General features: G+C 34.2%; 2 protein-coding genes and 1 long non-coding RNA gene across 7 annotated transcripts; 2 read left to right on the top strand and 1 right to left on the bottom strand.

Moving 5' to 3' along the window:
- Positions 1 to 1,127: 1,127 nt before the first annotated feature.
- On the top strand, positions 1,128 to 3,231 carry LOC105135224 (butyrate--CoA ligase AAE11, peroxisomal-like). The gene is made up of 2 exons (XM_011040007.1): positions 1,128 to 1,435; positions 1,530 to 3,231. Exons 1-2 carry the CDS (start codon positions 1,238 to 1,240, stop codon positions 3,090 to 3,092), a joined length of 1,761 nt encoding a protein of 586 aa, XP_011038309.1. The 5' UTR covers positions 1,128 to 1,237; the 3' UTR covers positions 3,093 to 3,231.
- Positions 3,232 to 12,520: 9,289 nt separating this feature from the next.
- On the top strand, positions 12,521 to 17,247 carry LOC105135222 (eukaryotic translation initiation factor 3 subunit J-like). 5 transcript variants are annotated; one of them, XM_011040003.1, is made up of 8 exons: positions 12,521 to 12,656; positions 12,754 to 12,825; positions 13,196 to 13,236; positions 14,304 to 14,422; positions 15,106 to 15,242; positions 16,219 to 16,366; positions 16,454 to 16,613; positions 16,910 to 17,247. In XM_011040003.1, the coding sequence occupies exons 3-8, from the start codon at positions 13,224 to 13,226 to the stop codon at positions 16,999 to 17,001; spliced, it is 669 nt and encodes a 222-aa protein (XP_011038305.1). In that variant the 5' UTR covers positions 12,521 to 12,656; positions 12,754 to 12,825; positions 13,196 to 13,223; the 3' UTR covers positions 17,002 to 17,247. The 5 variants fall into 5 exon arrangements, with proteins under 5 accessions (XP_011038305.1, XP_011038306.1, XP_011038304.1 ...); XM_011040004.1 differs by having other exon boundaries at positions 13,190 to 13,236; XM_011040002.1 differs by having other exon boundaries at positions 12,522 to 12,656; positions 13,164 to 13,236.
- Positions 17,248 to 17,540: 293 nt separating this feature from the next.
- Positions 17,541 to 18,119, bottom strand: LOC105135221 (uncharacterized). Its single transcript, XR_844141.1, has 2 exons — positions 18,078 to 18,119; positions 17,541 to 17,991 (listed from the first exon to the last, which is right to left on the bottom strand). It is a non-coding gene; the product is annotated as an uncharacterized LOC105135221 (long non-coding RNA).
- Between the last annotated feature and the right edge of the window lie 2,178 nt (positions 18,120 to 20,297).

Raw genomic sequence — 20,297 nt, 5'->3', positions numbered from 1 at the left:
AATAATTAAAACAAAATTTATTTTTTAAAAAAATTAACCGAGTTTTAATCAGACTATGAGTTAATCTGTTTGATTAATATTATATTGATTTTTTTAAATACATAATTCAAATTAAAAAGTTAATTAACTTTGAATCTCAAATTAACTAATAACCGATCGGGTCTCAAATCAATTCATCAGTGGAGAAAGGTTTAATGAAAATAATGTTCAATGGCCTGTGTTCAAATTCATGTGAGTAACCACACAACTCATCAAAACTCATTTAGTGGTAATCCACCCAAGTTTCACAAGATTAGGCGATCATTTAGTATTAGATTATTTTAAATTAAATTAATATAATTATTAGAAGCGGCGAAGACAGCGTTTGTTTCTAGTAATTTGAACTCAACATTTGCCCAGTTTTCTTTGGCACAGTAGATACTGATTTATTAAATAGCAATACATGAATTGAAGTAGTCAACATTTCTCCCATTCTAAATCAGGGAGTTTTTAGTTATTATACCATGTGGTAATAATATGTAGTGATGATAACTTATGGTGGCAAGTAATTAGATAATGAATTGTTTTTTCTAATAACATATAGTTATTATTAGAGGAAAATTGTTTTTAATTTTACAATCTATTCTTGAAATCAAATTTAATAATCAATCTTCTTTCTCAGAGGAAGTGATCAGTCAATCCTTATTTCTAAAACAAAATTAATCATCAAAACTTAGACATAGAGAAAATAAAAAAAAAACTATATATCATGAATTCTTTATGTTATATATCTTAAAATTCAGATAAGTATATAGATATGGTAAGATTTTCTACATGTATTTGAGTGCATAACAAATAATTAATAACATGTGAGCATGTAACACTGTTTTTTAACTCCATCCGACCAAAAATTAAAATATTCTCCATCTAATATATGATATTATATTTTGTTTTCACGAGAAAAAAAAATCGAAATTCTAATATTTTATAATTGAGTTTCTTAAACTATTTCTTTTACCAGGTTCGTAATTGCTCATATCAACACCCAATGTTTTTTATTAAAAAAAGGATAAAATATTAGCATCAAATCCATATAATAATTTCTCCATAGCCACCGGCCACCTTCATGTTCGAGCCCTTGCTAATTTAAACCCCCCCACTCGCACATCTTCAAGTCCATCAAAAACTCCACAAAACACTCTCCTCCTCTCTTCCCATATCTTCGAGCAAGACTATCCAAATACTCCCAGCTCCAACAATGGATAAACTACTAAAATGCGATGCAAATTATGTTCCTCTCACCCCCATAACTTTCTTGAAGAGAGCTAATGCTGTTTATGCCAACCGTACCTCTGTTATCTATGAGGGCACCCGCTTCACATGGAGTCAAACATATGAACGTTGCTGCCGCCTTGCAGATTCCCTCCGGTCCCTTAACGTCGGAAAAAACGATGTCGTACGTTCACCAAGCTTTATTCGTTGAATTCTTTCTCCAGTTTTAGATGTATCAAACGTATCATCATTTTTAATTTTTTCTCCTGCTTATGTAGGTGTCCGTGTTGGCTCCAAACATTCCTGCAGTATATGAGATGCATTTTGCTGTGCCTATGGCTGGAGCAGTTCTTAATACTATCAACACAAGGCTAGATGCTAAGAATATAGCCACCATTCTTAGCCATTCAGGGGCTAAGGTTTTCTTTGTGGATTACCAATACAAGGAGTTAGCAAGTAAGGCCCTTAGTTTCCTGGATGGCGCTGTACCATCAATTATTGCTTGCATTGACGACATCGACACACCTACCGGTGTCCAGTTCGGCCAGCTGGAGTATGAACAGCTTGTCCAGAGGGGCAATCCAGGATACACTGGTGAGCTAGTTCAAGATGAATGGGATCCTATAGCCTTGAATTATACATCAGGAACAACATCTGCTCCGAAAGGAGTTGTGTATAGTCACAGAGGTGCTTATCTTAGCTCTCTTAGCCTAATTCTTGGATGGGAAATGGGAAATGCACCTGTTTATCTATGGTCTCTCCCTATGTTCCATTGCAATGGCTGGACATTCACTTGGGGTGTCGCGGCACGAGGCGGAACCAACGTTTGCATACGCAACACCAGTGCTCAAGACATGTACCATAACATTGCCGAACATGCGGTGACTCACATGTGCTGTGCACCAATTGTTTTCAACGTTCTGCTTGAGGCCAGGCCTCATGAGCGCCGCGAAATCACTTCCCCGGTTGAAATACTCACAGGAGGCGCACCCCCACCAGCCTCGTTGCTCCAAAAGATCGAACGTCTCGGATTCCACGTGACGCATGCCTATGGTCTTACCGAGGCTACTGGGCCAGCACTTGTTTGTGAATGGCAGAAAAAGTGGAACAAGCTTCCACAGCAGGATCAGGCAAAACTCAAGGCGAGGCAAGGGATTAGCATACTGACTCTTGCTGATGCAGACGTCAAGGACTTGGACACCATGGTTAGCGTGCCGCGTGATGGAAAGACAATGGGGGAGATTGTCCTGAGAGGAAGCAGCATCATGAAAGGTTACTTCAAGGATCCTGCGGCAACTTCCAAGGCCTTCAGGAATGGATGGTTTGCTACTGGAGATGTTGGTGTCATTCATCCTGATGGTTACCTGGAAATCAAGGACAGGTCGAAAGATGTGATAATTTCTGGTGGTGAAAATATCAGCAGTGTAGAATTGGAGTCTGTACTCTACAGACATCCAAGAGTCCTGGAAGCAGCTGTGGTGGCCATGCCACATCCTAAATGGGGAGAAAGTCCTTGTGCATTCATCTCAGTGAAAAAGAACTCCAACGGAGACACGAACGATGTCAAAGAATCTGATATTATCGCTTACTGCAAGAAAAACCTTCCCCATTTTACGGTTCCAAAGAGAGTGGAATTCATGGCTGAGTTACCAAAAACCTCAACAGGAAAAATTCAGAAGTTCCAGTTAAGGGCTTTGGCGCAGAATTTTGTTGTCACTGAGATATTGCCAAGCAACAAAATTACTGGACACAGCCAACCTTCAGCTTCCGGTCGAGTCAATACAGAAGTAACAGGATATGCTCAGGGCCATGAACAAGTTCTTGCTCTATCTCGCCTTTGAACTACGAATTCCATATTTAATTAAAAAATGAAAAATGATGTGCACAGGGTGATTTAATACGTAATTTTATTAAGCTTAGTGAACGTGATTTCTTCTATATATCATTTTCCAATGAAAAATAAAATATAACAACTACGTAGGCTTCTCTTATATTAATATTTTGTTTTCATTTTAATATTGGTCTTCTTTTTTTAAGTTCAGAGAGGCTATCTATTTAAAATCATAGTTTATTACTTCCCGATATCTCACAATACATAATTTTTGTTTACTTTTAATTATTACCTCTAATTTTACTATATTCATCAATATTATATGAAATAAACAGTTTTTATTCGATTCAATCTCAAGATTTGAGTTGAATAAACAGCTAGTTAACGCCATGTTAGTCAAGGAAAGACCAAACTAGTGGCACTAAAATATATTAATTATGAATCCCATTTTTAATTAAAAAGTTGTATGAGAAGTCAATGGATAATATTTAATAAATACTATAGTTTAAAAATAAAACGAAGGAAACAAGAAATATTTTACGAAGCTGACACCAACCATCATTCGTACGTACTTGCATGGTTGTATCATATATGAATATCAAATCTGTTTAACAACCCTAGCTTTGGCTTTCTCTTGATGCAAGTTGACAATCATTAGAGACATATCAAACTCAGAATTGTTTTTTTCCCCATAAAAAACAGAAGAAAGAAATAGAACCTATGTTCTTGTTTGAGCTAGGCAGGGCATGCTTGCTCTTCTGCAGCTCATAAGGATCCAATTGCAATTCTTCGAAACTTAATTGGTCGAGAGAAATTCTGTATTCTTTGTCATTAAATTCAAATGTAGTAATTTTATTTATTAAACTAGTGATTAAGATATTGTTATATCTCTATAAAAATAAAAATACAAGCTTAATCTTTGATAAGTACATTTATCAGGAGTAGCCACTAACTCCGAATAAAACTGGTAGCACCCTTAAAACAAAAATGTAAGGACACCATATGGTTACACAGATGATATGATTTTTTTGAAATAAATAATATAAACTCATTTAAAAAATAATAAACATATAACTAAACACCATATGGTTTCTAAGCATAAAAGTTATCTTGAATTATTCATAAATAAATCGCACTAAATAATTATTAATGATTTACTACTAAGTATAGGCCGTCACTAATGTATTTTATGTATAATTATATATTTTTAAATATGATTTTAATTAAAAACAAGAAGATTATCGGTCAAATATGTGAGATTCTTAATTTGTACAAATTTACTAGGATATGATTATGTGAGGTGCTACAAGATATTGAAAGAGATATTTCTTTCAAAATGCTTTCTTCCTCAAATCTTTCAAACTTTTTGGTCAGCTGAAAAGCAAGCGACCATTCAAAGTAATTAAATCCACAGCAACAGGGAAGCATGGGACACGAACTGAGTCCACAGCCGTGGACCTGTGTAGGATCAATAAAGTCCTGTGTCATTTTCTTTCTTTGTTTCTTCTTTTTTAATGAAATCGAAGGCCTATATATTTCATAAAGCCGAAGAAAACAATATCAAGGTTGTTGAGACTTGAGAATTTACTGATCATTCTTTAAATTTGGAGTAATTGAAGGACACAGCTTTTTCTATGATTTAATTTTTTTCAGTTCCAAACCCACAGCTCTTTGCATTTTCGAAATCTTTTTGTCCTAGAAATGTGAAACGAGGGGAGGGGGAGAGGTCTTTTCTGTTCTTATTGAAGAAAATTAATCATGGAATATAAAATGTGAGATGGCCATCTCATACTTGAGTTCTGATTTCCCAAGAAACATTATCTAAACGTTTTTCATGAACGTAGTACTTGAATTTAGCAAAACGTTCTCTTTGAAATGAATTTAATTTCATATATATCATCTTCAAAACCAAAATATTATTTGCTAAAAACAAGGGTTGATCAATTGTATATCAATTATACAATAGTTATTAAACCCAACAATCCACTAATTAATTAAGAACTTGACTAATCAATATGTTAATTCAATAACTTATTGACGTGGGATTTAGTTTATTTTAAATTAAATTAGATAAGAGTTAACTCAATTAAAATTTAGTTTAATTTTTTAAGTTATTTTAGATATTATTGTGATTTGTTTAAAATTTTAAAATGACTTGTATTAATTTAGATTAATTTGTCCAATTCATAACTTAGATTTTATATGATTTGGTAGATTTGTTTCTCACCTTGGAAAAAGGAGCAAATTGAACACTCATATTCAAATAGTAAATGTGTTCCCATCATATGATGTTGATCAACAGCTTCCAGCCATAAAAAAAACTCAGGATTCATTCACGAGAATGTTGACCGAAAACAAACAAAATCCTTGTGCCCTACAGGCTTTTCTTTGGAATATATGGGTGGCTTCCATGGTGTCCAAAATAATTCCTTACTTATATACAATTTAATTTGAAGACTACTTCTATATATCCCATCCAGGAATTCTTTTCTTGCTGGAGTCTACTTCTATCCCAACCATGGGAGATTAGAATGTTAATGCGACTAATAACTCAATATCAATGATCTCTTCAAAATCTATGACATTTGAACAAAAAAAAAAAAGGAAAAAAATTACCTTAGCTCGAACAGAGCATGTTATTTGAGAATAGGGAATTTCAAAACGGATGTCTAGATATCCGTTCAAGGTAAACTAAACTAGGTTTTACAATATTACGTTGACTGAAGTCAAAATCCAAAATGATATCTTTTTAAATTTCTATCCTTACAAAGTTGTTCCTCAACTTTTTAATTAAGAAATTTCTCTTAAAAAAGTATCCTTATTTCAAAAAATATAAAATAAGATTAAAAGGGTTGCCTAAGGACATACTTCATTATTTGAAATACTGTGATGAGGCCCGTAATATGTAAATCGTTGATTTAAGATTTGATCAGATTAATAAAAAGAATTTTAAATATTTTTAAAATAACATTATTTTAATTTTTTTTAATATTAGATTGACTCAAGTTAATATATTTTATTTAGAACTTAAATCTTGAATTTAGTTAATTTTTAAATCAGGTTAGGTTTTTTAATAATTTGAAATATATAGTTTGATAAATTACTAATTTATGACTTGATTTATATTGAACAATAAAATAAACCGGAAACAATGTTATATTTTAGAATTTATAAAAAACATACATTTAAGTTACTTAAGGCAACCTACCTTATCTATGATTTAAATCCAAGATCCACCATTTTATCGATGAAAGTTTATTGCTTGATATTGTTTCCTGGGATCTCCTTTACACATGCTATTATTAGTCACAAAAACTTAACATGTTTCATGGCTACTAATTTGTTAGGCGATTGGACTAGTGATGTACTGATATTTGCTCATAGGAAACTAAATACATTGACACAATATTTAACATGGTTCGGTAAATCGCCTACATCTATGGAAGAGTCGATATTATTAGAGATAAAAAAAAAAGAGCACAAAATAAATACATGGAAGAAGAAGATTACACCCACTCACACTCAACTCCCAGCTCACAGTTGCAATAACAGCAGAGCTGCTGCCCATGACAGCTCTCTCTTTCTCTCTTCACTCTTAACACACTCTCTCGTTTTGCTCTTAAACAATGCCTCTATTTATAGACATCAATGGTAAGACAAGATCCACAAATCATGGCATGATTTGTGGCACTAATGGTGGCAACACATGGGTTTCACCATTTTTGTCAATAGTGGTGCAACTTGGCTACATACCTATCATTGTAGGCTTCTGACAATGGTAACCCTATTTTTTAGGGTAGGTTGTACAATATATTGCCCATTAATGACAAATCCTAACAATCACCCCCTTTTGATATTTATATGGGCAATTTTCCTCTTGCTTCTTCAACACAAACTTACATCTTGCAGCTCTTCTAAGCTTACCATTCCGAGAGCATCTGTGGCCAAGTTTACAGGTACTCGCCAAACTTTTCAATCACCAGAGTTACCAAAGCACACCCTTGCTCATACCAAAGGATCACTTCAACCAGATAGTCTCACACATCATATTTGAAAAATATTAACGCTTGTCTCTGGAACACAATATTCCCTATCGAGTGTATCAACCATGCTTGGTCTGTAATGATTTATCAAGTCTTACACCAGGACTTACAACACCCCCTCAAACAGAAATTTCTATTTCCAAGTGCGACAGTCATTATCTGAGTGTCTCAATATGATCACAAGCTCATCACTCTTCTAAGAGTCTACTCATCCAAGAGTTGTGTCTGCCCTCTATTCTACCCTAGAATCTACGTCTTACTTCTCCGTGAGTCTCCTACTCTTAGTCTCAAGAGTTTAGGTAGCTTTCTACCTTTAATAATGGGGGCAGCTCATTAAAAGTTGATCCATATCTGTCTTTATACTCTAAGTATAACAATGTCATTACCGAGCTCATCACCTTGACGAGAGTCAACTTGTTCCAGAAACCTGCACATGCCCTCTGCTCTTATATAGTAGTCGTGTCTTAATGTTGCACAAGTCATTCACTTATTGTCCAAGGCAAATGTTTTATAGCTCATTGATTTTTAGCATGGGGGCAATATCCATGAAAGTCAATTCGACATTTGTCTTCATACTCATTATAGCCACTTCATTGGCTATCCATCTGTCTACTTTATATTTAACCATCGTATCGATTTTGGGGTGTTTTGAACTGGACTCTTTCCACGACCCTAACACCTTTTCCTGAGGTGTCTTCGCTCATCATCATGCGGCGGTCTGATTTAGGGCAACTATCACGGCCCTCACACCTTTTCTAAGGTGTATTCGCCTTTTATAGACAGTTGCATCTTCCTTCAGTTAGGATGTTTCAAAGTAGCTCTAAAAATTCTCTACCACCATGTGGACTATGGAAAAGATCACTGTCACTGATCACATAGAAAAAGAGAGTTGCGATACACTCCTCGCAATCGTCCATCTCGATTTCTATGTTTGTAGCTTCTACACCTTTTTGCTTGACAGCTCTACTTACACCAACTTCCTTTGGTATCTTCGCCTTTTATCATAGGAAGTCGTCTTTTATCATATGCTTTTGCACCCCCTCAATTAGATGTATCTGCAACAGCTCATCTTTTCATCCTTAAATACATTGGAAAGGTCATCGCCTATTGCCTTCATTAAGAGCACAAAAGACTTCATGTTGTACAACCTTCAAACAGTCTCTACTTTGAGCTTCATCTAGGAACTCTACCTGTTGTCTCATTACAGTACCTTGTTGGATCCTCCGAGTACTCCTGCATAATCTTTGTGTGCCCTCGTGTAGTTTCTGTTCTCTAGATTTTCCTTATTCCTTACTTATGTTTGACAGTAGTTCATCCTGTCACAACACCTATCCAAGTCAAAATAGGGTGCCAATTTTTATCCCCTTGTTGTATTTCTCTTTTATTATGAGGCTCTTCATCAATTCTCCCATCAAGAAATTATAGTCACCGAATCTAACTTCTTTGAAGAAATCACCACTCCATCGTATCCTTGTTCATACGAAACCCAATTATTTCTTTGTGTCGTCATCTTACTAGTCTTCAATAGTTTCATAACATACTGTCACATATACAAAATAGTACCATATGGATAATCCTTCCACCAAGCAAATTTGCAAGAAAGATTGGAGGGGTCACATTAGTCCCGCTTAAAACCCAATCTCCTAGCTAGAACTTCTTAGGCCATATACTATCCATCGCACTGTTTTTTCGTATATAAAACCATTTGCTAGTTTTGTCGCGACTTTCCTTTGTAAGTGATCTGGAATATTTTGGTTTCATACCTTATTTCTCAACATCTGGTGAGACTACTAGTTCTTAGATTCGTCAAGATTAGTCTTCATCAAATTTCACTCTCCACCTCAAATTATCCACATGATCAGGTGTCTAGAATGTCCCAATTAAAATTCCCCACTTAGCAGTTCAACACATGTAATTGGGCAAACATATGTGATTTCTTCTTCTTCATCTCCATTGATCACCATAATGACGATCAGATGCCTCCTGATCGGAAAATCTCTTTTTAATAATTCACCAACACCATTTCTGATCTCAATCTCAATGTTCAGACCATACCATTGCATCCGCAACGATCAAATTAGCTAGAAACAAGTCTGAAATCATCCGAATCGCACTTCAGACAGTTAAGATATGATCAAAACAATTTTGACCTAATAAACGGCCTAGATTCAAGCTCAGATCCAGTTGCACGTCAGCTCAGCTACACTGGATCCTGTCCTTCGGCTCGTGACTGATGACGTGGTAGGTGGGTCCCACTATGTTGAGGTGAATGTTGATTAGTCGATAATGTGTCATGCCACCTATGCATATTGGCACAATGATGATGTCATCATCATCCGAATCTGGCACATGGATCAGGTCATTTAATATTTAGGTTGGGTCAGCCCATCCGGGAGAAGAAGATGTGTGTGACCCGTGGCACGCGTAGCCAGCCACTCAGCCGATACGGGCAGCCATATTCGATGTCTGATTTTGACGCAGTTTTCACCAGTGGCTTCGTCTCTTCCTTCTCTACATAGTGATATGGTCAAAACATAATTTTGATAACTTTTATTTTTGAGCAAAATCAAACACCACTTTAAACCATATGCTCTAATACTAATTGTTGGGCAATCGGACCAATGATGTACTGATATTTGCTCATAGAAGGCCAAATACACTGACATAATATTTAACGTGGTTCGGCAAATCGTCTACATTCACGAGAGAGTTGATATTATTAGAGATAGAGAAAGAACACAAAACAAATATATGGAATAGAAGGATTACACCCACTTACACTTAACTCCCAACTCACTATTGCCCTTGGCAGCTCTCTCTCTCTCTTCACTCTTAACATTCTCTCTCATTTTGCTCTCAAATAATACTTTTATTTATAGATATCAATGATAAGATAAAATGCAAAAATCATAACATGATTGTGGTATTAATAGTAGGAACACATGAGTTACATCATTTTTATCAATAATAATGCAACTTGATTATATTCTAATCGTTATAGATTTTTCATAATAATAACCCTACTTTCTCAAATAGGTTTCACAGTATATTTAACATTAATATCAAATCCTAACATAATTTTTCTAGCTCTGTGTGAACACGTGAAATACGAGGCGTTCATGCGTTAATCCTGCCAAGCCAACACACAAAGTCCGATAATTAAATCTTTCTTTTTTTTTCCTCGAAGATTCCAGCCCTTCCCCTAGTAACCATGGATGCTTCATCTGTACGATATGAAGATGGTGCTCACGACATTAAATTAAATTAAATTCTGACGGTGTTATTTTCCAGCGAGAATACGGCTGTCGCATCAATCCAAATGAACGACAGAAATTTGGATGGCATGATTTATTGTCGTGAGCTCCATTTTCATATTTTACAGATGGTGGACTCAAGGAATACAAATACTGTTGCTGGGCACACCTGAAGAACACAAATACTGATACAAGGAGAACACAGAGGAGATATTGAGCGATTCAATCGTTCCCACAATTGGCAAAGCTGTACTGAAAGTCGTATCAACTTTTCCATATTTCTGTCACAAATACAGTGAGAAAAGGCTACACTGGAGACTACAGAACCAAATGAAACATGAATGTGGAAAGGCATGCTTTTTTGCAGAGATGCAGTTCACAACAAATCTTAAACCTAGTTAAGTAACTCCCTAAATACTCAGAACCATTGCTGGAATTCTGTTTTCATGTAATAACTCGATGAAAAACTCCCGTGGATGCAAAATTAAGGCAATTATCCACCCTTCAATTCCCAGAACTACAAGATGAAAGATCCTGTGAAATGCACTCGATCTATGATACGATGAAGCAGGGCTTCTTGCGTGCACAAGAATCAAAATTAACTACAAAGATAAGGAACTACCAGCAGTGCCATAAGCAGCCAAAAGAGATTACTGCACTAAACAAACTGAGACCAGCTTTATATGTTGCCTGAAACATAGAACTCTGCCTGGGTGAAAATACCATGCGAGCCTCGTCTCCTGGTAAGCTCACAACATAAGGATACTGGAAGCAGGAAAATTGAGACCTATAGCCATTCAATTCAGGTCCTCCGGCAAAGCTACTTTGGAAAATCATATCAAACCTGAAACACTCCTATCTCATGCTCCTCTGAATAAGTACTGCCAGAGAGAGACTACATTTAAGTTTGGATATGTGAAGCTACTAAATCAATCCCCGTCAGCAACAAATTGCAAAGAAATCATATAAAATCTTGGTAAATAATGCCAGAAGGTACTACATTGGCCATCATCAATAAAAGGTGATTAATCTCTACACCTAGAGCTATCCAGTTAGATCCACTTGGCAAGGCTATGCTGGAATTCGCATCCAGCCTTGTTCATAATCTTCACTAGACATGCTATTCATGTCAAACTTAATGAAGAACAAACCACAAAACTAGTTTTTTACATGGGGCTACATGTGGATGCCAAGGATGGATATCACAAACCCGGATAAGTGATGCATGTTCACAGATATTGGGAACCATACAGCTCGATCCCATTAAAAAATCTTCCAAATTGTCAGCAGAAGAAATACTGCAAGTGCCCCTCCCTCAGATCCCAGGATGTCCAGATAAAAAATCCCACAGAGGCACTCAACTCAGCCTGTTGCTTATACGCTAAAGCGAGGTATGCTTTTGTGTTGGACAGGCATGTGAGAGAGTAAGAGCAATAAACTTTCAGCACTACTGTGTGCACATTGGACACCATGAACTGAACAAATTAGTTGCATACAAGTACAAGGTTAAAAGCTGACGATAACCACATCCATGCATTCACATAGAACATAATAGCCGATTCAAGGTAACAAGCCACCCAGACAGTCACCTCAAGAACATTCAAATTTTGGGTTACAATTTAGAAACAAAAACAAGAAGGCAACAACAGAAGGTAAATTTTATTCCTAGCTTTAAATTACACTCAAAATCTACCAGCAAAATAGCATTAAACCATATTACTCCAATTCCTTTATCCACTTTATACATATTACCAAATGGAAACTACATTAGAGACCTAGAGCTTTTCAATCATGCACTCAGCAAAGCTATGCTGATTATTTTTTCACTTAAGCTCAGTTTAACTAACCCAATGTATTAACAACTAAGTAGTGTATTCGACTTAAAAATTTATTTCTTTTTGTCAGTGGTAAGGCCTAGTAACAACTGTATTCAACCTATCATCATATCAATATACTAGTTAATAAATCTATTAATATGATATATAAACTGTTTAAGAAAATAATACAAAAATCATATTTTTTCTGGGCTGGGTTTTAAGTAAAGTCTGAGTCCAATATCATTTGTAGTTCAAATCCACTGGAGAATTCTAGGAAAGTAGACGGAGGAAGCGAAACGGCAACAAAATCCCTCAATTTGTAACTTGAAACGCGGAACTGTCCTCTTTATAAGCAGTAGAATATAAAAAGCTAAAAAAGGGGAATTAGAAACATCCTTCTCCTTCAAAAGACCTAAAATACCCTTTCAATCTTAAGCCGTCAAGATTCCAACTTGATTTGGTAAATCAATCTTTCTCTCCATTTTGAGCAGAACCCATGTATTTTTTTCCAATGAAAAACTCAAAAATTTTAATCAATGTTGATCTTTTTTTATCAGGGTTCTGTTTGCTGTATTTAAATTTTGCTTCAAGAAAGCAGTGGAAATTGAGAAATCAACCACTACTATAAGGTGCCTTTCTGTCTCCATTTATGTTTTTGTAAGAAAATTGTAGTTCTTTTGTTTGTGGGTTTTCTAGAATTGAAATTAGTATAGATGAATCAAATATAAGGTCTAGATTTTCCTTCTTCTTCTTTTTTTTTTTAATTAAGTTTTAGTTTTTCTTTTTTATGGTTTTTTTGTTGATTAATTTTTTTTTTTTCAATTATTGATTTCATGCGATGTGCCCTGTATTTAAGTTAAGGGATTTTGTTAATTGGATTGTAATATTATTTTGAGTTTGAAATCTGTTGAGTTTTTTTTTTTTGTTTCTGATAAACCCTTATTTGTTTATGGCTTTGGTTGTGCTTGGTGGCACTTTTGATTTGTGGGATAGTAGCAGATTTTGTTTTGGCAAAGAGGAGTTGAAGATGGAGGATTGGGGTAAGAGATTTTATCGGTTTCTAGTCTTGTTTAGCTCTTCTATCCGTTTGAATTTGATTGGTCTAGTGTGGTTTTGAGCTTTGAAAGATACTGTGATAACTTCTAGTTGCTGGATTCACATTAGTGTGTCGGGGTTAGTTTGGGTTCGTCAGATTGAACTAGATATCAGTGTATGTTTGTGCTTGGAGAATATTCAACTGTGTATAGCGTTTCCAGTTGGGTGATCTTTAGGACTGCTGGTCCAGATTATGGCTGTATTTGCCCCATCTTGAAGTCAGAGCTTAGGTTTTTGTTTTGTAAGCACATGCCATTGCACAATTTGGGTTTTTGTGAGGCCTTCAAGTGACTTATATGCATACTTCTTGAATATAGTTTGTTAATTATAAATTAAGATGACTTGATGTTTGTTAATTATAAACTGAGGGTAATATTTCAGAAATATTTCCCCATGGTACATGAGAAAGAAAGAAAAAGCTGTTAAACTAATAAAGAATTAACTTGTGTAAATGCAAGAATTCACCTGATGTGTATTGGCTTCATATACAAACTTCTTGAATATAGTCCCCGCATATAAGATGACTTGATGTTTGTCCGTTATAGATAGAGGGCAGTTTTTGGAAATATTTTTCTAAGCTACATGAGAAGAAAGACAAAGCTGTTAGACTAACTAAAGGTGATTGTGTAAATTTAAGAATTCACCTGATGTGCTGGGGCTTCACTGAAACTGCATTCGTTTCTGGAATCAAGTGGCACATTGAAACATTTCATGAGGATGTGTAACTTTTAGGTTTCACTTTGTGCACTATGGCTTTTCCCGGACCATGTAATTAGACCAAACGTTGCTTCCTAAGAACCTCATCCATTGCCTGCGGTTTTTTTATTGAAGATGTTGAAAAGAAAATAACAGAGATGGTAGTTTTGGTTCTATATACCTGAAGGTCTTGGAAAGAATTTAATATTTTGTTCTTTCTCCATGTAAATATTTTCTGTCTTAAATTGCTGGATGAAGTTCTGTCTATGTTCATGTTTTTTATTTTGCTGATTTAGTTGGGACATCTTTTTTTCAGAGGATGTGCAAGTTCCACCTCTCCTTTCAAAAGAGCAGCCTAAAAATAAATGGGATGATGAAGATGTTGATGAAGATGATGTGAAAGAATCGTGGGAGGATGAAGATGAACCTGCTCCGGTATGATTGATAATGTAATCTTGATCTCACATTATTTTATACTTTATCTATCACTTTCAAATTTCAACCAAAGTCACCTAAAATGTTGGATGCTATTATAGGTCCAGGAACAACATCCACAGCTAGTTATGGAAAATGGTCTGATAGGGATAGGCTTCTTTCACATTTAATAATGGAATGTTGATCTGGCATGTTTAATTTGCCTTAAATATTCAACTAATTTTGTTTTCTCTTGCTGTGATTGGGGAAAATTGTTATAAGAACTTATGAATGATGTATCAAACTACAATCATATAATAGTTTTTCTTCCAAGTAAAGGTATGTAGGTAGCATTCATTAGAAAAGAAATGCTCGGAATTTATGATTGGGAAGGAGCTTTTATGCAATCTGGAAAACCATGTGCATATCTCTTGGAGCATTCTATTTTGTTCAAGCGGAGTGGGAGCTTGGGAAGGGATGGAAGATAATATTTTCGTAGGCAGGGGTTCATTAAGAAAAGTGTACAGAGATGTGATGCTGACATATGGGATGCAGATGTATATTATACCTTAGCTTATTTTATGCACTTATAAACTTTTTTATTTGAGTCCCACTGTTTCAGAAATATGAAGTGCTGCATTCCATGTTTATATATGGTGGTGCTTGATCTGTAATTGTTGTATTTCTTTATGGAATTGGATCAGGCACCAGTAGTGAAACCTCCTCCTGAAAAGGCTCCTAAGAAATCCGCAGCAAAGTCTACGGAAAAGAAGGGAAAAACTGTTCAGGTGCTAAAGGAAGAGAAACTAGATCCACTAGCTGAGAAACTTCACTGGCAAAGGTACTCGATATGCAGCTTTTTTTTCTGCTAATAATTGGAAGTGCAAACAATTCATAAGAATTCTATACATCACATCTAGCCTATGTGTCCTTGATTTGCTGTTTCATAATTGCTACAAATGGCATGGCTCCTGAAAAGTAATCCAAGTACAATTTGATAATTGTTTTCCACCCGTACCAAATTGGATGCAACTGAAGGGAAAAAAGAAGTTGCTAAACTGGAATAGATGGAAGACGAATAAATGAATTCTAATCTAATCATAGCTTTACTTATAAATGCTAATCTAAACATAAACAAAGCATCTGGATGTGGGAATAAAAGTTAAAAACTCCAGTGTCATGCTACTCCATGAATGATCTACCTAGCTCCTAAGGGAAACCGTGTTAGATCTTCTGCTGCAATTTATAGACTTCAAATTGTAGATGTTTATGATTTTGCAATGGGGAAACAATATAGTAGGCTTTTATGATGATAGAGTATATTTAATTATTCATGTTTCTCTGAGCATTTTTACAACTTTAATGTGAGGAATGTCAGGACTAAGCTATTGCTGCTGTTTCTTTTGTATAAGATTTTCACCTTCCTTGAGTTGCCTCTTTTAATTGTTCTATACTGAAGATTGGCTGCCTATGTCTTTTTGCTGCTTTACAAATATATGAAAAAAATAAAATTTTATCAGTGCTTAACCATTTAGATGATGATTTTTTTTTTTTTTTTGTTATTATTTTAGTATGATTTCTTAACAAAACCTGTTTCAACTAATAGTGTCCTTGAGGTTTTGTTCTGATCATGTTGGGTTTGGTTAAATGTTGTTTGGCAGCATGATTTTAATTATGTTGATTTGTAGTTCTACGTGCTGAAAATTTTCAGGCAATTTTGCAGGAGGCATGTTTTGTTTTGACTTGTTTCAGTTTATAAGTTTTTTGTTTGCCTTTTCCTTTAAGCAATGGTTTCTTAAAGATTTACTCAATTATAGGCTGGTGGAAGAAGCTGATTTCAGATCCACTACAGAACTGTTTGCTAAGAAAGGTGATGAGAAATCGGTTGATAGTTTCATACCAAAATCTGAAAGTGACTTCTTGGAATATGCAGAGCTTATTTCACATAAGCTTCGCTCATTTGAGGTGTGTTGAGTTAGCTTTAGTATGTTGATAATAAAAGGCTGGTGTAGTTTTTGACCTGGCCGAAAAAAAAAACATTCTCTAATGCAGAAAAGTTACCATTATATCGGTTTACTTAAGGCAATAATGAGACTGTCCATGACTGCCTTGAAAGCTGCAGATGCCAAAGAAGTTTCGGCTTCTGTGAGTGCAATTGCAAATGAAAAGATAAAAGCTGAGAAAGAAGCCAACGCTAGCAAAAAGAAGCAAGGTATATTCCACTTATTTTTCATACTAAGCATCTTTAAGATTCTTAGACATTTTGAAACTCATGTTTCTTTTGAGTCGTAGATTTTGAAAAGCTAGTTAAATGGAATCATTGGTTCAGAAAAGGTGAAATTTTCAGTACTCCTGTTGTACATGCACCTTCTGCTACGATTTCATTACTCTTTTTGAGGAAACCCATATGCAACCACCAGATACTGAATTCTCACCAGTTGTACTGAAGATTTTACCATTTAGAATGTTGATGAATATAACACCTTGCTTTTTATTCATTCCTTGCAGCTGGGAAGAAAAAACAGCTTCATGTTGATAAGCCTGATGATGACTTGGTGGTTAATCCCTATGATGCTCTTGATGACTTCGATTTTATGTAATCTGTTTTGGTAATAGGCATTACATTTTTGCACTCATTGTGTTTCATCAGAATCACATTTACACCATGATTGATGATTCAGTGTATGTTGTAAACAATGTATTTAGAAGAAAACTTCGCGTTTTTGCCTTTGTTTTCAGCTGTCTAGTTAAAACCCTTGAAAGACAAGGACTGAATGTCTTTATTATTCATTTGTATGGAGGTAAAAGTTGCAATAAATAAAGACACTGCATGGTTCGCACATTCATAATGGAATCCTTCTTACCATCTTTCCTTAACTCTAGGGATATCCTCACATTCATAATGGTCAGCATCTGATTGATTCATCGGCATTTGGCAAGTCTTGTGACATTCTTTCTATAACCACCATGGGTTCAAGGGACAAATAGCTACGAGATTTCAAGTTAGATAAATCATATTATGCCCTAGTGTATTTTATAGGTCCTTGGGGGCTATAAAATTAAGAAAAGAGAAGGAAAACCTAACCATCTACGTTTCATGCTCTTATCAAAGTGCATTGATCTCGAAGAAATTTAAACCTTTACAAACCAACATGTAGTTTACTTTAGACGAAGATAAAGCCCTGTCACAACTTTAGATGTGATCTGCATTTCATCAAAGTAAAATCTTCTAAACCCATAGCCGGGAAGTAAGCCTTACATTATTCGACACAAAATGCAGAATCATAAGGTAAGCAAGCAAAGCAATAACATCGGTTGCTGCTTCAAACACAAAGGGAAACAAACTGAAGGATATCCATCCTGATGACAGAGATCTTTCTACGGTTCCTTGGACAGACTACTAAAAACAATATTTCATGAGGGGCTGGTTGATGGTCTCTTGGCTTCCGAAGGATGGTGGTTTTGTGCAATCATGGAAGTCACAACATATGGATCCATGTTCGAAGCATGCCTTCTGTCCTCAAAGCACCCCTTTCCTTCTTTCTTTGTGTTGCGGCAAACATGAAAGGCAGCCTGCGATTAGAAACACCCTGTCAATCGCACAACATGTAACGAAATTAATGCAAGACATCTTTCTGTGTGTCGCAGCAAGGAAATTGTTTCACTTTCCTCTTACCCGTTTGAAAGTACTAATATCAGCTGTTTCGTGTCATCCGGTCAGTCCCTGATCTTTCCCTTCTCCATAAGCTGAAATGTGTTCTTTATGCCACAGACCAAGCTTTTCAATTGCTTTCTTGATGACTTCATAGCCTATTTCATTTCTCATTGACTTAGTATTGAAAATGTGAAGAATTTTCAAGTACAGGACAAAAATAATAATCAAGAGGGTGGAATAAAGTAGTGTTGCTTCCCATCGACAATTTCTAATTCCATGCCTGATAATAGATATAAAGACTCGATATAGCAGTATAAATTAATCACAATGTTGGAAATATATTTCCCCTTTAATAAAGAGCTAAAAGGGCACGGTAGAAATTGCCTCAATATATTGCTCAGGATAACTGTGGTCAAGATTATTGCAGGTTCAGAATCTAATGAACACTATCATCTACAATATAAGATTGGGATAAAAGAAATTATATTTTATTTGAAAACCATTTTTTGATAAAGAAATAAAATGTTGAGGGTTCAAAATAAATAAATCAAAATGATAAGGAAATAAAAATTAAAAGAATAAGGATCAAACTTGAATAAAAAAATTAAAGGAAAAAATAATGAGGGAAAAAAAAGGTAAAACACACAAAAAAAAGAATCAAAAGAATGAGAATTAAATTGGATAAAAAACTTAATGAAACAAAATATCTAGGTGTGAATTTAAAAGAAAAACTTTAAAAAATATTGAAAGCAAAACAATTAATAAAAAAAATAAGAATTAAAATGGATAGAATAGAAACTAGAGGACACAATTAATATTTGAAAGGACTGACTTGAATTTCTAAGTTAAGAGGAAAAAAAGAAAAAAAAAAGATCATTGGAAACCAATCGCACCTCTACCATTAACACACATCTCGCCAATACAAAAAGGATAATACACCACTCTAAACATCATTGTAAATAATTGATTTTGATCATTGGACAATCTTGTATATGCTAACACGTGAGTTGCACATATTAACAGTTTTTTTATAGTATTTATTTTTTTTAAATTACCAAACAACTCCTATGCCAACCTAAAAATAAATAAAATAACAAAAATAACAAAAACCCCTTTGGAACCATATTTATATTTTTTTTATTTTGAAGATAATTTTGTCACTTCACTATTCTTAAAATTAAAATAAAAAAAATACTTGAGTGGTAAAGAGGGGATTCATTACCCTAGATAAATTAAAAAATATATTTTATCTGTTTTCAAATAGTATTGACTAAGAAATTCTTAATTAAGATGAAATGAGATTTGAATATATAACATGATTTAACATGACAAATATATTCCATGCTTTAATGTTAAATCAAAACATTATTGATGAAATGATATTAATTACACTGAGAAACTAGTCACTAGAATATTAAGTCAAACTACTAATGATTTTTTTTAATATTTAAAAAATCAAGATACATTAATAGATGATACACCTTGTTTTCAAATATAAATTAATCAATTATTGAATTGATAATAAATTAATTTATTTTTATTTAATTATAATTTATATTTAGATCAACATACTAGAAATTTAATAGATCACACACATTAAAAAAATTTAGATAAAAATTAAATTGGGATGATTTAATTAAACATAATTTGATTAAAATATATTTTAAAAATTAACAATTAAAATATAATTAATATAAAGATTATATTTCAAGATGTTAAAAAATCAAATAAACACTTGATTAAGTTAATTATTTTTTTAAAATAAATTAATATATAAATATTATTAAAGGGACAAAATGAATGTGCAAGGAATATATATTTAATTTTAAATTTAAGAAGTTTCACGTCAGAAGATCGTTTTTATAGAAATAAAATAAAATGGATAAAAGGGTCAAACATGATTTTGAATGATTTTTAAAAGAAGATCGTTTTTAACGAAATAAAATAAAATGGATAAAAGGCAATCGAGCGAATATTTTTCCACGGCGATCTTGAATGACAAAATATTATTAGTTTCAATTAATAACGTCTTCATAAAGGCTAAAAGGATGTTTATGAGATTGATATTTTAGTTGAGAAAACTCAACAGTTGATTTTCTTATACAAGTTTTTGTTTTGAAGTAACCAAAATAACTTAATTGGCTGTTTTATGAGAAGTTTTGAGAATTACGTCTCTCTAATTTCCTTAATTTTATGCTCTTTTTTATATATATGACAAGTATTACAGTAGTGTTAAGGAAA

This window comes from Populus euphratica, unplaced genomic scaffold, assembly GCF_000495115.2.
Source record: "Populus euphratica unplaced genomic scaffold, PopEup_1.0 scaffold72.1, whole genome shotgun sequence".
Taxonomy (NCBI): domain Eukaryota; kingdom Viridiplantae; phylum Streptophyta; class Magnoliopsida; order Malpighiales; family Salicaceae; genus Populus; species Populus euphratica.
This window is presented reverse-complemented; position numbering and strand designations above follow the sequence as displayed.

Bases quoted from the DNA above. Each gene is read 5' to 3' on its own strand.
- LOC105135224 (XM_011040007.1), top strand. From the start codon at position 1,238: ATGGATAAACTACTAAAATGCGATGCAAATTATGTTCCTCTCACCCCC. The intron at 1,436-1,529 runs GTACGTTCACCA...CTGCTTATGTAG, and splicing joins ACGTCGGAAAAAACGATGTC to GTGTCCGTGTTGGCTCCAAA.
- LOC105135222 (XM_011040003.1), top strand. The intron at 15,243-16,218 runs GTACTCGATATG...ACTCAATTATAG, and splicing joins GAGAAACTTCACTGGCAAAG to GCTGGTGGAAGAAGCTGATT. The intron at 16,614-16,909 runs GTATATTCCACT...CATTCCTTGCAG, and splicing joins CGCTAGCAAAAAGAAGCAAG to CTGGGAAGAAAAAACAGCTT.